Below are 24,307 nucleotides of genomic sequence, written 5' to 3'. Positions count from 1 at the left end.
TAAAAATCAAAAATATATTAAAAATAAGTATAAATAAAAATTAAACGTAAGTAGCTATATTAAAAACTTAAAAACATTACGTCTAAAACTATTGACATTCTTTGAGTCTTTGATAGTCTGACTGAGGGAGTTAAAATCGGAAACGGCATGATATTGTGATCTTTGCTTCCCCCAATTTCTTTTGACACGCGGTAATCTAAAATTGCCTTTGTTACGTTTGTCAAGTCCATATTGTGATTAATTAGGCCATTGATGCAATTGTATACGTGTACACATATGTACGTGTACGTGTACACATATCTTGGAATAGATAATGTTCAAGGACAAATACCCGTACATATTTTCGCGTCAAACGGCGGCTATTGTTTATTTACTATTTACTTGTTCTCTTAAAGACGTGCCGCGGGAAATTTTAGGAAGTACGGGACCTCCGCTGACTAACCAATCGGATGCCAAGAGTGGAGAGGCTGGACTGTATTTATTTCCATCTCTTCATTTTCTGTCGAGGACCAGAGTAGAGGCCTGGGAGGTACATGCTGAGAAACCTGGCCTCATCCAGTTGCAGGTCAGCTCTCAATCTGTTTTCAATGCGTTTTTACTTTAAAAAACACATACTTGCCACGGTGTTTCTATTGGCTTGTTTTGTTTTGCCCGCCACTTTTGTTTTCAATGCGTGCTTTAGTGAATTCCTCAACGGTCACTTCTTTTCAAAGATTTACAGGGCGAAATTGAACCGTACGAGCTGTTCAAGGTACAGAGGAGTAAAATCATCCTGCGGGGAATGGGTTCCATCCAGCGATCGCTGTAAGAAGGTATGCTTCGATGTACGTCATTGGCGGTATAAATCCATCATGCCTTGTGGGCAAAGGCGCAGTAACTATCTTAAAGTGTATAGCGTGGAGGCGAATCTTACAGCAGGGCATAACTTGATTGTCATACCAAAGGGACAATGGTTTACTGCAGATGTCGGAGACATTGTGGGCTTCTATAGAAACTCATCAGGTGCTGAGCTGACGCAAATTACCGCTGGGAAAAATGGAAGTGTTTATTTTATGCCAGCGCGGAACACGTTTGATATTTCCGTGGACCTTTCGAGAGCGCAGCCTTTGGAGTTGTCTTTTGATATAAAACTGTACGGCTCAATTAGGGTGGCAGCTGCCATCTTTGTTTCATGTTTAGAAAAGGTTGGACTCTATCCTCTAATAACGACTTTTGCTAACGCTATCAGCTCCCACAAAGTGATCGCATTCCGATCTTTAATTACGGTTCAAAACTCAGTGGCACATGTGCGCCTGTTGTATGAAGAGTTCATTAAAGTGAATACCACAACAAACATTACCGCGAGGGTGGAACAAGGCACTAACGTAACGTGTGAATGGTACATTCCTGACTCAAGTCTGACAGTTCGTCAGTCTCCCTATCTTGAAAACAACAATACCACCGAAGGAGGAGTTTTCCAGTACAGTTCTTCGTACAGTTATCTTGGATATGTATACGTAAAAGTAACTGTAACCAATCTTGTCTCTCAAAAGAGAAAGAGTGATAACATTATTCTGTCAGTGCGTCAGTCGATAAAAGGTCTACGAGCGAGCGTGTGTCATAATGCGTTTGCGTTCGAGAACGCGGAAACGTGTATGGTTTCCAACGCGACACAAGGCTCAGAGGTCGGATGCACGTGGGAATTTGGCCCAGATGATTACACTGCAAGGGAGATGGGTAAAACCATCAGTCATGTATTTACACCAGGAGGCCCGACGAATTTCACTCTGCACTGCTATAATAAGATCTCAAAGTCGTCCGTCCCTCACACTGTTCAAGTTATTCCAAATCCGTTGTCTATTGATGCCCCCCTGAAAGTCCCAGCCGGTGTGCCTGTGAAAATAACCTGTCTAGTAAATTGGCCTGGGGGGACACCAGCTTTGTTCTTTGAACAACATGGGTTAAAGGGGAGGAGGGGAAGCGACATTGTAGCAGATCCTGTGTTAACACTTCGGGCGTCTGGATACAGCAACAGCAGCAAAGGCAATGTGACAATGTATAAAAGCTTTGGCAGAGCACTACATAGACGATATAGAATAACGTGCAAATCCAATAGTTATCCTGACTTGAACATTGTTCACTCGTTGAGGGCAATTTACAGTGTCAAAGGAATAAATATTACTTCTGACTGTGCTTTACAGGCCGAGGTCGGAACGAAATGCAAATTTCACGTTCATCTCCTTCGCGGGGATTTTCCAGTATTTACCTGGAAAATCCGAGAGTCTGACAATTATTCAACTGTCTCAAAAGGGAGGAAAATCGTCCATCGCTTTGTCAACACAGGATTCGCGAACATTACCGTTAACGCGAGTAATGATGTGTCCTTTCGCACGAAAACGGTCCAGTTCTTTGTGTATTCGACCCACACGCAAAGTGCAACTGCAACTGAGTCGCCCTCACGCCTTGTCTATCAGTCGTCAATAATGTCAACATCTACATCACCTTTACATGCGAGCGATAGCTTGAGCGGGGTTATTTCTTCGTATTCAACGTACAGTGAAGAAGCAGTAATGTCCATAAGACCTTCTAGTGTTACCTTTTACAAATCTGCATCAGTGGATCGCCATCAGATTCCTTCCCTAAAGGACATCATACTTCGTCACGCTTCTGTTGGTTTGGTTGGTCACGCAATCGACTTCTCAGTAGAACTTGTCACAAATCCTCATCTTGTACGCTTCATTTGGAACTGGGGTGATAGATCAAGCTTAGAAGAAGCTGGATCTACTTTATCACACACCTTTTATCACCCGGGACAATATTTCATCACAGTGAATATTACCTCTACAGTTGATCATGTGGTATTATCTGGCCACGTGACCGTCCAGTATCGCCTCATAGATTTGCATATCAGAGACTTAGCTGTGACGTCATCTAACCTCTTGGTTTTGAAATTTGAAATTCTCCAAGGAGACAACGTCACATACTCACTAAAATATGGTGACAATACTGGTGAGTAAACCTCAGATGTTTTGAATTCATGGAATTTGTTTCAACCGGTATCAAACGTTGCTCATGAGAGTTTACAAATGTTGCAAAAATATTTGAGTACCATTACTAACGTTAAGAAAAGATCGATCTTCTTCTGCTAAAACTAACGTAGTCCAGCATATTAGATTGGTACGAACGAATGCCATTCCTTTTTCTTTCAGAAGCGCAAGTGGGGTTTTTACGAACGTTACCTGATTTTGTGACGGTAGCCCATCAGTACAACGAGCGTGGCATTTATCGTTTGTCCATTACAGCGACCAGTGCTGTTGGCCCTGATATCTCAGTGCAGCGGTCGGTTTACATCAGTGAAATACCGTGTGTTATACATGAACTACGCATGCTCGGTGCTGGTGATAACAGCAGTCAATGCCCTGAGATTGAACAAGAGAATGAATATTCTCTCTACTCTTCTTTGAAAATAAACTGCTCTAATTACGGAGAACTAGAATATAAGTGGAAGATAGAAAATATTTTGAACGATGCCCTCACCAAGGTTGTCCACTTGTCGAAGGAAGTTCTGTCTTCGAGTGCGCTCTTACTAGAATCTCAGTCCCTCAGGAGTGGTCTTTACAAATTTACCCTCTTAGTAACAGCAAAACCTCTTGGGCTATCGAAATCTGCAATTGGATTTCTACGCGTGCGCATGCCGAAACTGCTGGCTGTCATAGACTGTGGGAACAAGAGAGTTATGCCTTGGAATCAAGATATCGTTTTGAATGCTTCGTCTTCACGTGACCCGAATGATTTTTACGACAGCCGAGGCAAAAGTTCTTTGTCATTTGAGTGGTTTTGTGACAACAATCGCAGTGTCTCTTGTTTTAAGGAATCAATTGATAACAGAGGGCCCGCGTTGGTGTTTCCTCCGAAGTACCTTGATCTCAATAGAACATATAGGTTCGTTGTTGTGCTAACCAAAGGATCGAGGAAGGCTGAAGCAACACAGAGTATAGAGGTTGTGTCAGGCAGTTTCCTTCCGCTTTGCGTCAGGTCGGTGTTAATTATCGTGTTCAACTTGATCAAAAAAGCAATGAGGTTGGATTGATATATTTCTTTAGTTTACTTGTGCTAGATCACTTGGTCTCTCTACTCGCAACACTACAAGGCAACCGATCAGAAGTACTTTAAGAATCGTTTAAAGGCTTCACTCTTAATCAATTCAATCCATGATCCTCAGGCCTGTTCAAAGTCGTGTTCACTAGAAAAAGTATCATTTTTCCTATTCACAAATGAATGCAACTACATAAAATTATGACGTCAGTAAAGAATCCAGTGCCATCCTAAGTGAATCACAATCCCAGCTAAAAGTTCAAAACGTTGCTTATCGTAAATTCCGTTTGGATAACCTTTATACTGTTCAGGAACGGCAGAGTGGGGACTGGGGGAGGCCTCAGCCCTCCTCCACCACTTTTTGCAAGGGCGGCATTTTATCTTGCTTTAATATACGGTACGTATTAAGAATGAAAAGGATAAAAAAGAAACGAAAAAAGGTCCTGACATGGTTGATGCTACTCTGGTTTAAGGATTTAATAAATGTAACTGGCGAATTACAGTTCATCGACCCAACGTTTCATCACTCCTGCCTAGTGCCTTCAGATAACCCCCGGAGATGGTGATTTGAAAATTTTCCGAGGAAGACGGTCCCAGACCCCCCTACTAACTCGCGCCCCCGGCACTTGTTTTCGAGCTTCCCGAATTGATAATAGCCTCCGCTCTCTCTGCTGTTATGTACATTCTATCTCTCCATAAAAGCGGATTTACCTGCTACTCATTTGCAAGTCTGGTGTGATTCCTCTCAAGCGTTCCATAATCGAAGAAAACTTTTTATTGTCTTTAACTGCTTCTTTTTCCCGCAGATGCAAGGAAAATTGCGCGCACAAGCTAACACCTTCCAAAGAACTGATCCTCGATGGTGTCGGTTGCCAAGACGATACAAATACAACCTGCATTTGGGAACTTTACGGACCTCCCCAAGCAAACGGGCGGATTTCAAAACGCTCTATAGGTGTACAGTTAATCAGAATTTCTTACGAGAAACAGTTCCTGCTGGATCCTAGGAACTTGATTTCGAATAGGATTTACACGATTCTCTTTACCAACAACAACAGCGGCTTCTCGGCGCAGTATTCGGTAATAACCGACATGTCTCCGACTAATGGATCATGTTTTGTATCGCCTTGGGAAGGCCAAGTAATCGAGACGCAGTTTATCATCAGCTGCGCGGGTTGGAGGGACGAAGACATGCCTCTTCAGTACGAGTTTTTCCTTGGAAATCCCGAGCAAGGACCGTTGCTGCTGTACTATGGGTGGACGCCGTATTCTAATGGATTGTTCCTTCCCCCAGGATTGAACGATAACGATCACAACGTGGACCTTTTTGTGAAAATTTCAGACGCTCTAGGATCCTACAGAATCGTTCCTCTTCAAGCGAAGGTGTGCTATTATGTCGACCATGTAGAAGTAGCTTTTAAAAAGACACTCTGTTTCTTTGAATTAAGATTCAAGAATCAATAACTATTTGTTTTGTTGCAGGTGAGAAGTTTTGGTGCCGAGGCTGATTCTGTCAGCTCAATTCTGAAAGGAATTGTCAGCGGACCTGACTCTATGCTGGAGAAACTTCTCGAGGTCGGAGAATTCCAACAAGCAACACAATTGATGACGACCGTCGTCACGGTTTTAAACCAAGTATCTTCTCAGGAACACTTCTCTGATTCTACCGAGATGGGTAACCGTGTGGAGGTTGGTACTGAAAACCTTTGTACACTCACACAAGCCTCAAAATTCTTATTCAAGCATGAATTTGAATTTTGGATTCTGCGGGTTAGCACTAAGGCATGCGGACGTGTTTATGTGTATCGTGTTTGTTTAGGTCCGACGTGCAGTGATCGCTGAACTGTCTCAGGTGTGTTGCAGTAGTCCGCAGAGTATCCAACAAGCTCTAGGTGGACTTCTTCAAGCCATCGGAGTAACCGCTGAACTATCACCTGAAGCACTGGTGAGGAGCATTACTTTTAGTCCGTGTAAGCTTCGATCCTTTTCCGCTCAAACGCTGTGCAAAATTTCCCCTTAAAGAATCAAACAAAGTTGAAAAAGGCTTAACGAAGGGAAAGAAGTGAAGGGGCAGGGGAAGAAAGCAATGCCCAGTCTCCCCGCTTTTTGCACTTGGGAAAAACCCTAGTCTCCGAGAAACTCCCTTCACCCAAATATAGATTAGGCAACCAAAGAAAGCATTACGAAATGCTGAACTAGCATTTCCTCTATGGAGAAGTTGCAGTACTGAGGAAATCGGAAAAACTTCCCTCAGGGATACAAGTCAGACATGCATGCAGAAGGGTCTTATAGCAAACAGAAGCGGGTGGTACATTTGATCACTACGATTGAAATTTAACGCCTTAGAGGGCTGCCGGCTGTTTCACTGTCGCCATCAAGCGTAACTTCAATTCAGACTCTCAAGTATTATGGATTAGATGATCTCGTCTTTGGTGGTGCACCTCACTACATTTCTTTTGTTATCATTTTTAAGGAGGATGGTGCAATTGCTCTCTCAAACATGGCCGAAGCATTGGTTATTAAATTCAAGAGCTTCCAAGCAGCGAACGAGGCCAGGGACATTATTCGTGGTTTGAACATCATCCTGGAAGCATCTGTGTCTACAAGTAATGAAGTAAAACGCCAACAGAATTCGGATGAAATCAAAGACTGGATTGATGATAGTAATGAGGCCAGAAATAAAGACCACCAGGAGAAGGTATAACTTCATTAGAACTCTCAAGAAACCATTTATACCAAACAGTCAAATTATATGATAATAAAATTCTTTGTTTCAGTGCGAACAAGCCACTACTAAGTCCTTAAAGGGTGTCAATTATGCTGCACAAAAACTATTGGACTATCAGCGCAATGGAGATCCACCCAACCACGTGTCCTCAAGCTTGATGAAAATGACCCTTACTCGCCAGTCTCCCAGTGACATAAATGACGCGGCGCTGAACGGTGGAGTGGTCACTTTTAAAATTCCGGAAGAATTAAAGAAAGACAGACTCGGTGCTTTTAACACAGTTAATACAAAGGTTAGTTTCAAAACCACCCAACATAATTGGTGTGCAAATATGCGGGTGGCACAGATGCACATTAATTTATTTCATGCAGCAGTTTGATTAATGCAGCCACGAAAATTTACAGGTATCAAAATAGGCGCGAAATCTGAGTTGGTGACTGAAAACCTCTAAGCACCGTCATATCTGATTTAGATTTGCGTCTGAATAGTTCATTGGAACATTGAAATTATTCTATAGAGAAATCACTTTGTGAGCAAGGGTTCTACAAGGTTATGACTGGGGAGGGGTCATAGATCAAAGATGACCCTCTCCAGCTTGCATGAGCTAACCAAATGCTATCACATTCTAAAGTGGTGCCCATGTATGACACCCCCTAAGGATACCCTTGCTATTTACATCCTAATCCTTAATCACTTTATTAATGTAGGTGATAACCATGTCCCAGACCCCGTTCATTTCAAACGATGCCACTCCCATTGATACACCAGTATCGACGCTTGAGTTCTTGGAGACTTCTGGGAAGGAAATCCAAATCCAGGATCTTGCAGAACCTGTGTCTATATTCTTGTCGCTGAACCAAACAGATATTAAAGATCGTAATAACATGACTGGTATCATCGATGCTAAAGAGAACATCACAATCTTCAAGATCGATTCCGATAATAAAAGTGCACTTTACCTTACGATAAACTGTACTGGAGTCATGAGCGGCCACAAACTAATTTTTACGGGAAGGAGAAACTCAAAGCCAAGGACTGACACCTTTGACTTCCGATGGATTATCGCCTCGTGTAACACCACTTTAAAGCGACTCATATCGCGAAAGTATTTAAATACTTCGGAGAGGCTCTACCTCGGTGTGAAGTTACAGACGAAAAGTAATGCTACGGATATTACAGCTATCACATCTAGGATACGCTATCAGGTATCCGTGATGGCCGTCGGCTGTTATTATTGGAACGAGAAAATGCAGGCGTGGACCACAGATGGTTGTGAGGTAAGCAGGCTGGGGCAGACAGGGGTGGTTACTCAACATTGTCACCAGCTCTGATCCCTATCCCTGAAAAAGGCGCGATCAGGCCTCACTGACGCACATCGGTCCCGCATATCTTGTACTATTTTGTGTCAGGATATCACGATGGCGACATCTCGATAGCCGGACGCAAATTGCCGTGACTAGTTCGGTTAGGCGACATTATTAGGAGATTTTCTGTGAAAAATAACTTTTCAATACGAGACAGTAAATATGAGAACTGATATTGTGGTAGAAGAAAAACTCTTTTGGAGATCACTACGAGGTTGTTACATTCGTTTGCAATGGCTGATTACAAATATGCACTATTTTCCCGATGAGCCAATTTGCGCATTCTCGAGATGTAAAAGACTTTACAAAAGGTCAGTCATTCTGATGAGCTGTGAATCACGAAACCCAATTCAGATAGAGACCTATTTATAACTGTAGAGGTACACTCTTAGTCATAATTAGTTGGCGCACTTCTCTAGAACAACTCCAGAACAACAAGTGTGATGTTCTTAAATAACCCTCCCTTTCCCTTTTCCATTTTGTTAAATGCAAATGAATCCTTGGCATCTTGCGGAACTCCTGATGAGAGTGGCAGGGGAGACAGTAAGGGTCTCAAAAAATGTGTGTGGGGATGCGCAAGTTTGTCTAGGTATGCTGATCAGAAAGCCTGTAAGTTATTGAACAACGCGCATGACGCTTGTGGTACAGACTGCATCTACACGTTTCTTAGTTCTTTTTTTAGTACCATGATATAGGTTATGAAATTGACGCAGCTAAGTAAGTCACAAATCATCTGCTCGGAGAACTATCTTTCAGTTAATCGCAAACTCTTTAAATCAAATGAAAAGCATAACCGCAGGATTTTGTTTAAAACTTTTTTCTGTTTTTTTTTTATTATTATTATTTTTTTAAGGTTGGTTCCCTGACCACACCAGAGCGCGTTGAATGTCGTAGTAATCACTTAACGTGGTTTGGAAGCCGTGTTTTTGTTCCTCCCAATAAACTTGACCTGAACCTCATAGCCAGCAGAATATCAGACCCGTCGAACTATGCCCCAGTCCTTTCCGTGCTCTGTGTCACATTTGGTTTGTACTTTTTGATTCTCGTCTGGGCTCGTCGACAGGATCAAAAAGATAAAAATAAGGTATTTTGCCATTTTTTTCTTGCTCTTTTTTGAGAGTGCTACCAAATGGAAATTATTTGTTTTAGCTTCATAGCAATTACAGCTGGTTGTTAGAAAGAGAGATCAAGTTATTCTTTTTCGGCTAAGGATACATTTTTCGCTATTCACCGAATCGAAATATGGCGTCCAATTTGAATTACCATTGTTTTGGACTTACTAGCCTCGTCTTGACGTGGAAACACAAAAGGATTATCACATGTGTGAGAGGGCTAGTCAGTCCAGAACAATGGCAATTCAAATTGGACGCCATATTTTGATTCGGTGTATAATGCGTCACTTGAAGTCAGGCCGATAGATGATTAATAAACGTCACATTCAGCCAATGAAGTTATGATACTTTATCAGTTGGCGATAGCTAATGTGTAAATTAGGCACGTCAGGGTTTTATAGATAAGGAACTGGGCCGAGTCAAGCAAGTGCTATGGTCCCATTTTGTTTCTATCGTTATTCCCACAGACAGGCTTAACTTTGAGCCCGAGCAACAGACCAGGAGATGAACATGCTTACGAGGTAGTCATTTGTACTGGCATGCGCAGACACGCTGGTACAACTGCAAACGTTGCCATGACAATAACAGGAGAAAACTGCGAAAGTCATGCGTTTCTGCTTAGGAGCAGCCATCGAGTGACGTTAGCTCGAGGCAGCGTCGACTCGTTTCTCTTAACGACCTCGGAGACCCTCGGGGAGCTGTTGTACATCCGAATGTGGCACGATAACTTCGGTAAGGATCCAGCTTGGTTCGTAAAGCAGATATCCATACGTGAAATTGACACTGATGGAGTCTGGTACTTCGTGTGCGAACGCTGGCTTGCGGTAGACGAAGGTGATGGTCTGATTGATAGAATATTTCCAGTAACAAGCAACAAGGAATTGAAGGAGTTTCGGCGTTTGTTCTTGACTAAAGCCTACAATGACCTGACTGACTCGCACTTGTGGTTTTCAGTTGTGTGGCGACCGCCTCAGTCCCCTTTCACACGGGTTCAGCGTGTGTCTTGCTGCCTCTCAGTTCTGTTGTGTACCATGATGGCCAACGCCTTGTGGTACGAGAGTGATACAGGCCGCTACAGTGCTGTTCAGCTCGGTCCTTTTGAATTTTCTTGGGAACAAGTTTCCATAGGAATATGTAGCAGTCTTATCGTGTTTCCAATCAATTTGCTTTTGGTGCAGATTTTTAGACACTGCCGCCCTGAGGCTACACGAAATCATGGCTGCTTCAAGCCAAAACCCAGACAACGATTCTCGTCCATTAAAACGGAAATCACTATGGTTAAATTCGGATCTAGGGAAGGCTCTGCGCTTTGTATCCACTCCGCTGGTCAAAGCCAAAGTGTAAACAAATGCTCTCCACAAGAACCACAAAAATACTACGAAGATAAAGGATTTAGCTTGGCATCTGCTTTACGGTCTGCTCATTTTCCTGCTCTTTCAGTATCTTTGGCAATGGAATCTCCCCCTGATTCAACCTCTGATATAAGATCTCTTTTAACAAGATGCTCTCCATCTCGGCAGTCACCCACAAACGACCCTGAGAAGTCGTCGAATGCACCAACTGCGAAATATGCACCACGTGCGAAAGGACTGCCTTGGTGGTTTATCTATGTCGGATGGTTTTTGGTCATATTAACCTCGTTAACGGCTGCATCGGTCACACTGCTGTACGGGATCCAGTTTGGTCTCAAGAAATCCACACAATGGCTCATATCCATGTTCTTCTCGCTCTCACAAGATATTTTTGTGAGCCAACCGCTCAAAGTTGTCGCTTTTGCTGTAGTTTTCGTCTACATCTTTAAAAAGCCCAGCAAAGTCGCATTTTCGCCAAAATCACAACTCAAATTCGACGAGCAACCGTTACAGGAACAGCTTCAGGATTCGGAAGAAGACTTCGGGGAACGTCCTGAAGCACCTCCTGTTGAGGTGCCGACAGAGGATAGTATAAAGCGCGCCCGAGACAGGGCACAAAAGGAACGTATGATGCACGCCATACTGCTTGATATAGGATCCTTTCTAGTGTTTACATTACTTGTTCTCCTCATTGCCTATGGCTTCAGAGATCAAAGCGCTTTTCGTCAGAATGACGCTGTTGCCAAAGTTCTACTACAGCAAAGCTTTAGCGGGAAACCAAGGGAGTCTAAGCCGGAGCGATTCACTGAGGTAAATTTTGATTTACTCTCTTTACCAAGAGCCTTTCATTAACTTAAACATCTCAAATCATATATTCTCTTCGTTGTTTACCTTGAGATGAAGTCAGCTCTTGCAGTGGATCATCACAGAACCCGACCTGGTCTGTTACTTTGTTTGTGCAAACTCGACTGACTGTCCTTTTTTTATTTTCTCTTTGTAGATCATTCGACAGAGAGATATGTGGGACTGGATGGAGCTCGCAATGCTTCCGACATTGTACAATTTGCCATCATACTTTTACACCGGAAAAGCACCAACTTTTATTGAAGGGGAAAGTGGACATGTAGTGGGCATTGCCCGATTGCGGCAGCACAGGACGAAAAGAGGTGAGAGGATATAAAACAGAAGGAAAGTAGTTTTCTCCCTTTTATCGTAAACAAAATCGTCTCTTGACATTCTCGACTTCAGGTTAATTTCTTTTTTCGGAGCTCTAGAACTGAAATACAAAACAACATTCTTCATTCATGGATCTTACTAAAGCTATAACAGCATTAATGGAGATCTATGAGAGACACCTGACGAGCTAACCTTGTAACATTACACTGTCCGAGTTAATATCAGCTCTCGTTTCCCTGAATATTCACTGAAACCAATTATAGTAGAAAGTAATTTCGCGTAGGAATTTTAATTCCCTTAACCATTCTATCGTTGTCTCTCTCTCTCTCTCTCTCTCTCTCTCTCTCTCTCTCTCTCTCTCTCTCTCTCTCTCTCTCTTCTTTTTTCTCTCTCTCTCTCTCTCTCTCTTCTCCTCTCTCTCTTCTCTCTCTCTCTCCTCTCTCTCTCTCTCTCTCTCTCTCTCTCTCTCTCTCTCTCTCTCTCTCTCTCTCTCTCTCTCTCTCTCTCTCTCTCTCTCTCTCTCTCTCTCTCTCTCGTGCTTAGATTCTTGTCGTGTGGTACCCCAAGCACAAGATTTCTTCTCAAGGTGTTCTTCACAGTACGAAATGACTACAGAGGAAAAACAAGCATATGCAACTGGCTGGGATTCACTCTCAAACAATACTAAGAATTCGTCACCGAGTCCCTGGAGATACAGCTCTGCTAGCGACTTAGACGGCTACCCTTACACGGGTGGTATAAAAACATACTCGGGAGGGGGATATGTGCTGGAACTGTCTCGCATTTATTACAAAGCCTTGCGACAGATCAGGGATTCCAGAACTGCGCTCTGGTTGGATCGCCACACACGAAGCATGTTTATCGAGTTTACACTTTACAACCCAAACAGCAACCTATTCTGTGCGGTAACGTTTCTGATGGAGGTATTTCCAACAGGAGGAGTCTTCCCACACTCAGAGGTCCTTGCGTACCGCCTCTACCGTTACGCGGGTGATTTCCAATTGTTTATTCTCGCCTGTGAAGTTTTCTTCTTATTATTTGTACTTTACTTCACGTACCGAGAAGCTAAAAAGATTTACAAAACAAGGAGAAGGTACTTCACAGAGCTGTGGAATTTGATGGACCTTGCTGTGTTGATCCTCTGCTGGATCGCTCTGTCGTTTTATTTTATCTGTCTGGGATTAAGGAAGTGGACTTTGCACTTTTATCACCAAAATCCAACCAAGTTCATTAGTTTCCAGTACCTCTCAGCTTGGCAGCTTATGTTCGAAAACGTGGTTGGTGTAACAGTGTTTGTCACTTGTCTCAAGTTTATCAAACTGTTGAGATTCAACCGGAGAATATTTCTTCTTTCCTGTACATTGCGACACGCAAGCAAAGAACTCTTGCAATACTTTATAGTATTCACCATCGTCTTTCTGGCGTTTTCGCAGCTTTATCATTTTCTGTTAGCCAGCAACTATGAATCGTTCAGCACGCTGATTGGCTCCATGCAAAAACTACTCAGTGTTCTTTTGGGACAATTCGACTTGGAAGAAATGATGGGATTGCACAAGATCCTTTGCGCGGTGATATTCTTTCTCTACACAATCCTGACCAACTTCTTGTTTCTAAATCTTCTCATTGCCATCATAATTGAATCTTTCGAAGTTGTAAAACGGCAAAATGACAAAATGCAGAACGAATTTGAAATGCTGGAATTTATCATGAGGCACTTCAGAGATTTCTTAGGCATAAGAGCCCTGAACAGAGCCTCTGAGGAATCGCAGCTCACGTTTTCTAACAAGGCCATAAACAGTTATCTGCATCCGAGTAAAAAGACGCGCGCAAACAGAAGAGAGAGAGCTGAGCGTCTTGAAAAAGCCTTAGACAGACTGGCATGTTACGTAAATGTGATCAACGATATCGAGAATGAAGATGACTTGCTTTGCTGTTACATCTCCAGGAGAATTCGTCATGGGTCTTTAAAAAAGGCAAAAAATGCTGAATCTCGTTTTTAACGAGATAATATGCCTGTCTGGACACTTAATTAGCTCCCGATGGTTGCCATTTCAACGGACTGAAGAGCTATGGGAACTCAAAACTGCCTGTTCGTGTATTTAGACTCGTTCATTTAACTAGCTAAGCCCCACCAACTTGAACTTCATCTCCTATCCTGGAGAGCTGATCGTCTTTTATATTTCAGATTGACTTTTCGTCAATACGCAAAAATCTAAACGATTGAATTGTGTTACAATTTTCCGTACAATTTTTTTTATTAATTTAATTTAATTTAATTCAATAACTTCTAGAGCGCTATTTTCATTCAATGATCAACAGCGCTTAACAACTTGGAACACTACAGTAAATTCAAATTTATAAAACTAATTACATGTACATTATATCAACAATGTTAAAAATAAGAATAATATGGAATATCCATAATAAGGATCTTAATTAGGAATTAGGATCTTAATAAGGCACTTAATTAGTAATACTAATAAAATTAATTTTCAGACAGGGTACTTAGAGAAAGCTGCACGAAATAAATAAGTTTTCAGCTTACATTTAAAAAAGGAAAATGATTGAATATCACGTAATTCAGCTGGCAGAGCATTCCATAAGTACGGGGCGGCAGCAGAGAATGATCTGTCCCCCAACGTGGCAAGCATTTTCCCCTTAGGAGGGTCAAGTGATAAACTTTGATTTGATCTAAGATTATATACAGACCTAGGCTTGATGTTAATTAGTTCAATGATATACCTAGGCGCCCATCCATGAATAGCTTTAAATGTTAAAATTATGATCTTAAAATGAACACGATGTTGTACTGGTAACCAGTGAAGTTGACAAAGCGCAGGAGAAATATGCGAATACATACTTAAACTCAGTACAAGTCTAGCCGCAGCATTCTGCACACGTTGCAATTTGGCTATTTGCGACTTAGGAAGGCCATACAAAAGTCCATTACAATAGTCTAAACGACTAGTGATAAAAGCATGAATAAGCGTTAATAAAAAAACGAATCGCGAGATAAATAATTCTTAATCCACCTAATATTATGTAGGTGATAAAACACGGAGTTACAAATTTTAATTACGTGCGTTGACATTGACAAGTTATTATCAAACAATGCACCGAGATTTCTAACACAGGAACTAGGATAAATATCACAATCACCTACGGAAATATTCCATTCATCGTTGATCTTACCTAATTGTTGTTTAGTTTCTATTAAGATCGACTCAGTTTTATCGTCATTAATCATGAGCCTATCCCTAATCATCCAATTTCTTAAATCACAAATACATCTATTCAAAGCACTGACAGATTCATCAAGGGTACTCCATTTATTTATGAAGTATCCTTCAAGAATGTTGAAATTTGTGGAGCGTAAGAAGAAGATATGGTCGGAAGCTATATTTTTTCTAACGTGGAACTATGGAATCAACTCTATTTCAGCATAAAAGTAAATGCAAATACATTTAGAAAGCTTACTACAGTATAAATCTCTTAGGCACTCGTTTTTGACTGCCTTAGAACTTAGAGCGTTGTAAAGAAAAAGAAAAGTTACAAAGTGGGAATATTGTTCAATTTGAAACCAAATTCTAAGAGCTGAAATTATTTAAGAAATGTACACTTTTTCTTTCATTAGAACGTCTCATTTTATGTGCTGAGGCTAAACGTTCTTATTGTTGTGAAGTAAATTGGGAGTTGTTATTTTGAGACTTTTTCAGTTAAGCTTTTTGTTTTGTTAAGCCTTGCCTTTTGCGCCTACGTGTTGTTTTGGTAGATTTATTGTTTTGATCTTTTATTTTTTTGTGTGCACTTGAACTTGGCTCAGTTCGCGGACTTCCTTATTACCGTGTTAGACATTTTAATCGCTTGTTGTGGCTGAGAATAATTAGTTTCATAGGTGGTCGTGTTTGTGTTGGTAAAGCTGACCTTGGGTTTTTGCTCATTCTGAAGATCCTGTTTGCGCGCGCGATTCCTGTGCGCAACTGTTAGCGTTCAATTGGTTCCTTGGCGCTCGTCGGTGAGGGCCACCCAGTTTCCCCCTTTTTGCAAAATAAACGGATACACTATGGAAACTCCCACGGTCAGCTAACATGTCTGTGATTTTTGTTTTTAATACGTGGGCACTTCTCGCGAAAGAGAGAAGAAAAAAAGGTCTGAAGCAAGGTAGTCGAAGCTGTAGTAGCTCTCGAGAAGAGTAAAAAAAGATAAGAGTCCATAGTCTTGGTGCCTCTCGTTAAACGATCAAGCGAGTCGCTAACCTCACTACATTATTTTTTTCGCGTTCTTATGTTGTTAGAGTTGAGTAGTACAGTAATTAATCAATTCGGACGTGTCCAGACTAAGTTCGACTACAAACAGAGTTGTTCCTCAATGTATCGTGCAATAACCGTATCACTAATGTTAAAAAATGTCTCCACGTGTTTGAGTTAATTGTCATGTTAGACCACGGTTTTCCTATCTTTTTGTTTTTACCTTTACTTATACTTCTCACTAAAATAAAAAAATGAGCCGTTCTTAACTGACTCTCAGCCTGGGTATGTTCTTACTATGTTTATACAATTTTGGTTAATCTCAGCCTGAAGGTTTTTTTTTATATAAAAAAGGGTTCTCTAAAAAGAGTCAGGGGCGTAGCCAGCATTTTCAAAGGGGGGGGGTCACAGAGGCTACTCACCAGACTGTCATGTCGACCTCCCCGCCGTGCATGTTTTACTTAATGTTACAGTTTTGGGATGAGCAGTGCGAGTATAGTGGGCAGGCCAAGATATTGTCATGGCGTTTTCACCACCTGAATATTGTAGGTAGTTTGTTCAAAAGAAGGCCTACCAAGGGGGGGGGGGGTCACGGGCACCCCAGGACCCCCCTGGCTACGCCCTTGAGAGTGTATAGCAGAATGCACAGAGAATCGATACCTAATACATTTTGGAAGTGAAAGTCTTAAGCTTAATTAAGTTCTAATTTGAAATAAAAGGATCACTCTGTAGGGACTAAATTAAACAAAACAATAATAATAACAACAACAAAACCGACAAAGGTTCCTAATTGAGCATCGTTAAGTTTTATTTTCAAGGATTGTCAATGATCAACCTAGTAGAAAAATGCGACACTATAGAATGATCATCTGCTGGCGACAGGGATAATGAAAATAAAATGAACCTTCTCCGCTGATATCATACCGCATTTATATCTGATGATATCATTATTATTCTCGTAATTCATTTTTGGTGACTCTCGTCTATAAAATTAATCGGTATATGAGGATATGAAAGATAAAGGGACATTTATTACAAAACACTTTTTTATATTCTTGTTTCAATATTCAGGAAAGGGATTTGCCTTCTCATCCTTGCGGCTGATGCTCGATTATTATTTTGTTGCCTTGTGTAGTCGGTAAAATTGTTCATGATGGTCCTCCATTCAAAAAAGACAATTGTTTCCTCATTTGGGCTTTTCTTGCGTCAAACATGAAGAAGTTTTCGGACAAGACAGTTTTTCTTTATTTTAAGAGCGAAGTTTATTCAGCAACTCAACGGTCTAACTTTTTGCGCGAAGTGCATATAATTATCTCACGAACAGAGAACGTTTAGGCCTCACGGAAAGGTACCCCACCCATGGAAACCATAACCCCATGAAAATCTCAGACATGCGCAGATTACATTACTTTGCAGCACTGCGTGAGAAAAGGAACGCGGGCTCGCGCCGTGAGTTGTTTACTACAAAGTTACAGATTTTTGTTAATTAATCGCCGGCCGACTCACCGACGATGAGACCTGATGGCACGTAAAAGAGCTCACGGCAGCCAGTTTTCTTGCAAAAATCAGCCACCAGTCAAAAAGAAGCCGAGAAAATATGTGAATTATTCCGAAGAAATAGAAAAAAGCAGCATTGCAGTGCAAGTGTGCAGCTTTTTAAGTGAAGAAAAACTCGATCGACTCGAGAGAGAGTGTAAGGGTTTTAGGTCCGAAAACGCCAATCTAAAAGGAACAGTCAAAACCCTAAGGCGCAGTCTAGGTAAGTGTTTTTAAGGAGGGAATGGAAATGCAAACACTTACAAATGTCTACGAGTACTACTGCAGATTGTCGGAGCCATCAATTACGGTGACTGATTTTCATTCCCATTCTGAATTTTCGCCGGTTGCAACTTGCGCGATCGTAGTTGACACCACTTTTAAATGGTTTTAATCATAAACCGATAACACTCCCACCAAACAGAAGCCGAAAAAAAAACCTCTTGAATGTTAAGATAGAGTAGTCGATATGGCCGCATGGTCAGTAATAAAATGTACAGGCAAGTTAATTCTTCGGTCAGCAAATCATAACGACGCGTATCTTTAAGTGTCATACAATATCGAGAGTTTCTAAACATACCTTATTGATAGGATTTCTAGTCGGATATTTTTACTTTGTATTCTTTGTTTCCATACTCTATCATGTGAAATCCGTGAGTTACATTTGACTAATTTCAATTGTCGCCTTTTCATAATTTCAGTATTTGTATAAGGAAGGAACATCCAATTGAAAAAGGACGTGTTGAGGCTCCAAATTCAACTCAAAAAGTGTCAAAACAAACTTACGTCTACTGAAAAAAAATAAAAACAAGTCAGCAACAAGGTAAGAGGGACAAGATCTGCTTCCTCAAAACTGAAAAAGAAATTGCAGGGGAACAATGAGTTTGTCAAAAAGGGATATTCTCTTGTGGAGACATCTGCACATGGTAACGATGGATACAACCAAAGAACTTTGATGTTTATGGCTTGTGTCAGATACATGCAACATGCATCTTTGTTATCTTATCAAAAGACACCTGTAGCATTACATCTGATTTTCAATATTTTGTTTGATTGTAGCCCCCCACAAACTTTGTTGTCTCCCCAAGTACACTTTCTGAGTGGAATGTTCTCTTAGGTGAAGCAGACAAACTAATTTTATGCAAGTGCTTCTCAAATTCCAAGTATGATTTTCATCTCTGGAGCGATGACTCCCACAAAGGAGGAGAGGAGAGGCACATAGTGGGTGTTCACACCTGGTGCCCTAGAGAGAGCAAGCCACGAGCTTATGTCCTAGCAAACAGCCTTACAGCAAGCGGGTCTGGAAAACACCAGTCTGATGTGGATTATCATGGTGTGAAAAATGAATATGACATCATCAATGTTTCGGGTTTGGTTGGGGACAATGCCTCTACCCAAAAGGGAAAAGTAAATGGTCTCTTAGCAAACAACACCAAAATTTTTTGAAAAGAAATGTTCTTTGTAGGATGCTACCCACATGTACTAAACATCATGCTGAGAAGAATGTGCCAGGCTGGGTTTAGAGCAAAGGGTGACATGAGTAACCCCCATGTTTTACAATTGCTATATAAAATATCTTGGCTCCATCATGAGTGTCCAAGCCAATACAAAGTTATGTATGTTTCTCTAGGTATTCTTAGTAAAGAGCCACCCCCTTCCTCAGACATTCATTGACACAAGGTGGACATATTATCATGAGACTCTCCAGTGGTATCTTAAGTATGGAAAAGCTTGTCTACAGCTTGCTGAGCATCTCCTTCAAAGATTGCCAAAATCAGACAGCCACCACACTATTTGGCAAGATGTCATTAAGATGAGCTCAAGTCCTATGATTCAAGTTGAAATCAAGTTTTTGTTTGAATTCCTTGACAAGTTCATCATTACATCTCTGAACACATCCCAAGCTAGTGATGCAGAACTTGGTTTTTCCAGTGGTTACCTTGCACGGTTATGGCCAGCAACTGTTTTGTTAAGTGAAATGTTGAAGTCTCTATCAGAACATTTTCCTGTAACATCATCACAACAGGTAAAGATGTCATTGAAAGACCCAGCAGCTATTGACCATTTTCACAAACAAGTGCAGAGGCCAATGTTACAAGAAGCACTTAAAGTAATCAAAGATCATGGAGCAGAGTGGTTAACTTTTCCTAAGTTGTTTGGAATGGGAGCTGATCGGAGATACCAAAGTCATTTCTGGCCTTCGGTTTTAAAGCTTCTTGGAGTCCCAGTCAGATCTGAAAATCAAAAAGGAAAGTCAGTGAACATTCCCTTCCATGTTTATGGACAGAACATTGGTCTCTAAGGACAGAGTTGGATTAATTAAATGGGCCACTCTTTGGAAATTAAAGGAACCCCAATTGCTATGTGAGATCAAAGAAATGGCTTTATCACAACAGAGCTCAATCATAAGTAAAGAAGCCACTCCAAACTTGTTTGAGTTCTACGCCAAGCACATTTTTAGTCTTCCAGTTAACAATGTTCTTGCAGAAAGACAGTTCAACCTTTCACAACTGTATCCTAATGATAACATGTCAGAGTTATCAAAACAGGCTTCAATCACATTTGTTGAGAACATTCTGCACAGTGGAAAAACCAACACCAGGACCACAGAAGCCGCACGTGAAGTTCATGAAGAAAGAATGAAAGAATATGCCCAAATGCTCACCACAGACCTTTTGCAAGAGGCAAGAAAGAACTTAAACAAGATTAGAGAAAACAGCACACATGGGCCACTTACAGCAAAGGATGTTTACCATAAAGCTTGGATAGAAAAGAAAGTAAACAATGACTTACCGGATATGATTCAGTCACTAAAAGCTGATGGTCGCAAACTTATACTTCACTGGAAAGCTCCTGTCAAGGGAACATCTGCACTGGGGGGACAAAGGTCATTCAGCCCAACAGTAATTGAGGGAGTTACCAGTACACCTGATGGACAAGTTCCAAGACTCATGCAGCTAGCAGTGCTAAAGGTGTGGAACTATGGGGAGGAGCTACCAATTTATGATCTACGAAGGGAATGCCAGTTGTGTTTACAAAACCTTCCAAATGTCTTCCAACCTCCAACTACTTGTCTTTCCAGGTCCCACATGACTGTACATATTACGCCATTGCCTACACATGAAGAATAAAGTAGTCATAGGGGTGGCTCAGTAATTTTTAAACATTTTAGATTTGTACATAAGAACTGATTTCACTGACCCACACTGCATGAAGTAAATGTATCTCAACATGAATGCATTTTTACACACAGAGACACATCTAAAAATTAATAAATGTTTCAATTCGCCGGTAACAAAACGAAAAAGGGCCTGGGATCGAATGTCGATCGCAAAGCATGCATGGATTGATTGGCTGGACAGGAAGACATGTTGACATACATGTGTTGTAATTTATCCTGTTCAAAAGAGACTAATTCAAAGCTGTTTTGAAGGAAAATGCCACATCATTTTAACTGTTGTGTGCCCCAGTGTACCAACAACTTTAGAAACAAACCAAATCTGGAATATTACAGGATTCCCAAGTGCGAAAAGGCTCGGAAATACTACAAAGTATCGCTTAGAAACGAATCGCTAAAGCTGGATTCTTCCCAAACGAGAATCTGTTCTGAACACTTCGAAGGTGGCCAAAAACTCAGCAGAAATCATCTGCCAACAATATTTCCATGGACAAAAGAGAGAAAATCAAGGAGAGAAATCTTTAAGCATGACTTTGTGCCAAAGAAAAGGAAAGTCTCATCAGTTGTTGTATCTACTACTGATACTGACAGCAGTTACTCTGACAACAATGCCAACATTGTAACCCAAACAACACCGACCTCGACTGAATCACTGCACGAGGATCCATACTATACGAGAGAAGTTCAACCTGAGGAAATACTGAATAATTTTCGAGAAGAACAACATCAATATCTTTCTAAACACACTCAAACTGACATAGATTTGGCATCATTGGAAGAGGTATTGAATGAGGTATCTAAACTCAAAGAGGAAAACAAAAAATTGAGAGATAAATGTGACCAGTTAACAAAAGAAAACAAACATTTGAACTTTATTTCAAGTAATAGTGAAGTTTTTAATATTGAGAAGTACAAAGATAATCCTGATGACATTGCATTCTACACTGGACTCTCTGATTATGAAATGTTAATGATGTGTTACAACCTAGTGAAAGACTCAGCTAAGAATATAAGCTACAATTATGAAAGAATATACTGTGACTTAGAAAGTACAAAACAACCTGGCAGACCTAGAGCACTATCAGCATTCCAGGAATTCAATTCCAGGAATTCAATTGAACCCCTTTACAAGAGGTTTAGCAGTTGAGAGTTGTTTTTTTGAGTCAACTGAGTCGATCATGTAACGCCAGATGGTTCCAAATGATACTTTAGGGAGAGCATTGAGATCAGAGTTGAAACCTTCTTTTGGAAATTTTCCATTTGTTTGAGGCTCTCTCTTATCAAGCAAACCAAGATCTGCTTTTTTCTTCATAATATTAGCGCCGTTGTCGGGGTCTCTAAGATATTTCTTGTCAAGGCCATTTTCTACATAGTGTTTTAGCCTATGCAAAACGATTTTAAATAATGTTAATGGAGTTCTAAGCAGACGATTTAATGTATAAAATCTTTAAGTGAATATGTTTTCCATCAGAAATATTAATGGTTTTTATGTGAGCAAAAGAAAGAGCTACGAAAAAGCTGAATTTGACCCTTTACCTGCTGACTAAAGCTGACTTTTTACCACTTGTTTTCGCTCCCCTACAAATCAGCCAGCGCTTTAGCTGTACCACACTGCATGCCTCTACATTTCTGTTTTGCAAAACAGCCCCAGGTATATCGTCTTCAGTTAAAATAAAGCCTTCTTCTTTAGTTTCTGAGAGCTTACTATCATTCGCAATGGACGCCATTTTGATTTCTGTCCAGCCAAACAATCCATGCATGCTTTGCGATCGCAGTTTCAGTCCCAGGCCCTTTTTCGTTTTGTTACCGGCGAATTGAACTTTACATTCAAAATGAACAGTAGGTAAATGAAGCTGTAATATATCTGATTTTAAATTGTTATGCATAACTGTAGCTTAGTAGAATATTAAACAAACATTGAAATGCTGTCACTTTACTACAGCAGTTTAAGACCATAATAAATGTAATACTTAACTACATGTAGATTAATTATATCATTATAATGTTGCGCATGTATAATTAAACATATCATTAGCAGTAGGTAACTTTTAATGTGATAAGTACATGACTTGTGTATAGGTGTTCTTGTACATTAAGTGAATCATTTTGTACAGGAAGAGCAAAGCTAAGTGATGCAGCCAATGTTATGTTACATACAGTTAGTGTACAATGCATAACAGTAATAAATTAGATTTAAACGCTGGAACTGTTAAAAACGTGCAAATTTCATTATCCTGTCTTTCCTTATTCCGCGTAAAAGATAAGTAGTACAAATCTGACCCGTAATGAATCCTCTCTCCCCTTTAAACGTTTTTCTTCCCCTATTAAATATCTACAACGATGGAATTTTTTTTCACATACAGGCAACTTGTCATAGCCTCTAAATCTGGACCAACACAAATATGAATATGCAGTGTGGTCGAAAAAGAATCAGTGTATTGGTCGATCCTCCACATTCAAAGCGCCCAAAAGAAATAAGCATTGATTTAACAATCGATATCAGTCAAACATCATCAATAGTACCATCGAGTACCCGAGAAGTGATTGATTAACTGCTCTTGGTTCCTGTTGACGAATAAACCGGAGTTCACTCTCGATCTCGGGTGGGCGATATTGAATGTAAGCTAATCGACGTATTACCACCAACACCCCCAAGATAGGGTCAAGATAACCTAGTTTATAATCTTACCTCGAGCATCGTGCGCTTGCTTTACTCAGTCGATATATTTCATTCCTCCATTACATCTCGAGCGCGCGTTAAAAAGATGAAAATAACTTTAATACGAACAACAGTGGACTCCAAACCTCAATTTGCCTTGAAACTACGATGCCAATTCTTGAACTTGTCCGTTTCGAAATTCCAAATAATAAACACCACTCGCAATGAATGACAAAACAGTACGAAAAAATAGCATTTCTACCACTAAGTCGATGACAAGAAAAAAAATAAAACGGTAGAATCCTTAACTCCGTTGCAGTCTTCGCGGTTTAAGTATTAAACTACCAGAGACTTTGTGTTTTGATAAGATATTCAACGGTAAAGTTTTAAAAGCGTGGAGGGGAGAAGTAAACACAACAAGGGACGTCATCTGCGCATGTCTGAAATTTTGCTTAACTCACGTGCGTACGCTGTTCCGTGAGGCCTAACGTTCCATCAAGGGATACGTTAGCCATGGCTACCGTGCCAATTAAATATGCAAAGGCTTATTTGGGTCGAAACGAGGCATAAGAGATCAAAAATATATATATCAAAGGTTTCAAAAAGTGGCAGGGCATAGGATCATACACAACAACGTTTCTCACAGAATCAAGGGTCAGGCTGTCCTAGATAATCAGGAAAATCGAAAATTGTATTTGTCACACGTTCTCGTTGCCGTCGCCGTCGTGGTTTGCTTAAATTCCCTTATAGGGAGCTTTAGCGAAGACGACGGCGACGGCAACGAGAAAGGCAGAAAACAATAGTTCCGAAGTGTTTTTGCGCGGGGTTTGGAACTGGCCAGTACTGCTAAGCAACGGCTAATATTACGTAATCACATGATG

General features: G+C 40.8%; 2 protein-coding genes, 1 long non-coding RNA gene and 1 pseudogene across 4 annotated transcripts; 2 read left to right on the top strand and 2 right to left on the bottom strand.

Moving 5' to 3' along the window:
- The first annotated feature begins 313 nt into the window (after positions 1 to 313).
- Positions 314 to 16,870, top strand: LOC111340386 (polycystin-1-like protein 2). The gene is made up of 13 exons (XM_022947229.2): positions 314 to 565; positions 714 to 2,988; positions 3,189 to 4,014; positions 4,881 to 5,457; positions 5,557 to 5,763; positions 5,894 to 6,019; positions 6,548 to 6,772; positions 6,852 to 7,094; positions 7,510 to 8,079; positions 9,020 to 9,250; positions 9,746 to 11,440; positions 11,631 to 11,796; positions 12,350 to 16,870. The coding sequence occupies exons 1-13, from the start codon at positions 314 to 316 to the stop codon at positions 13,804 to 13,806; spliced, it is 8,850 nt and encodes a 2,949-aa protein (XP_022802964.2). The 3' UTR covers positions 13,807 to 16,870.
- Positions 16,871 to 17,524: 654 nt separating this feature from the next.
- On the top strand, positions 17,525 to 19,406 carry LOC148722386 (uncharacterized; annotated as a pseudogene).
- LOC148722384 (uncharacterized) lies at positions 18,527 to 23,879 on the bottom strand. Of its 2 annotated transcripts, none has more exons than XR_015992518.1 (3): positions 23,457 to 23,877; positions 20,383 to 20,703; positions 18,527 to 19,823 (listed from the first exon to the last, which is right to left on the bottom strand). It is a non-coding gene; the product is annotated as an uncharacterized LOC148722384 (long non-coding RNA). The 2 variants fall into 2 exon arrangements; XR_015992519.1 differs by lacking the exon at positions 18,527 to 19,823 and adding an exon at positions 19,872 to 20,165 and having other exon boundaries at positions 23,457 to 23,879.
- Positions 21,612 to 23,411, bottom strand: LOC148722385 (uncharacterized). The gene is made up of 2 exons (XM_088736212.1): positions 22,304 to 23,411; positions 21,612 to 22,149 (listed from the first exon to the last, which is right to left on the bottom strand). The coding sequence occupies exons 1-2, from the start codon at positions 22,651 to 22,653 to the stop codon at positions 21,879 to 21,881; spliced, it is 621 nt and encodes a 206-aa protein (XP_088592338.1). The 5' UTR covers positions 22,654 to 23,411; the 3' UTR covers positions 21,612 to 21,878.
- Positions 23,880 to 24,307: the final 428 nt, after the last annotated feature.

This window comes from Stylophora pistillata, chromosome 10 (genome assembly GCF_964205215.1).
Source record: "Stylophora pistillata chromosome 10, jaStyPist1.2, whole genome shotgun sequence".
NCBI classification, from domain to species: domain Eukaryota; kingdom Metazoa; phylum Cnidaria; class Anthozoa; order Scleractinia; family Pocilloporidae; genus Stylophora; species Stylophora pistillata.
The sequence above is the reverse complement of the archived record's forward strand: the minus strand, read 5'-3'. Positions and strand labels throughout refer to the sequence as shown.

Excerpts from the sequence above, each read along its gene's own strand:
- LOC111340386 (XM_022947229.2), top strand. The coding sequence starts at position 314 with ATGTTCAAGGACAAATACCCGTACATATTTTCGCGTCAAACGGCGGCT. Across the intron at positions 8,080-9,019 it reads GGACCACAGATGGTTGTGAG|GTTGGTTCCCTGACCACACC; the intron begins GTAAGCAGGCTG and ends TATTTTTTTAAG. Across the intron at positions 9,251-9,745 it reads ATCAAAAAGATAAAAATAAG|ACAGGCTTAACTTTGAGCCC; the intron begins GTATTTTGCCAT and ends TTATTCCCACAG.
- LOC148722385 (XM_088736212.1), bottom strand. The coding sequence starts at position 22,653 with ATGCATAACAATTTAAAATCAGATATATTACAGCTTCATTTACCTACT. Across the intron at positions 22,150-22,303 it reads AAGTCAGCTTTAGTCAGCAG|GCTAAAACACTATGTAGAAA; the intron begins GTAAAGGGTCAA and ends CGTTTTGCATAG.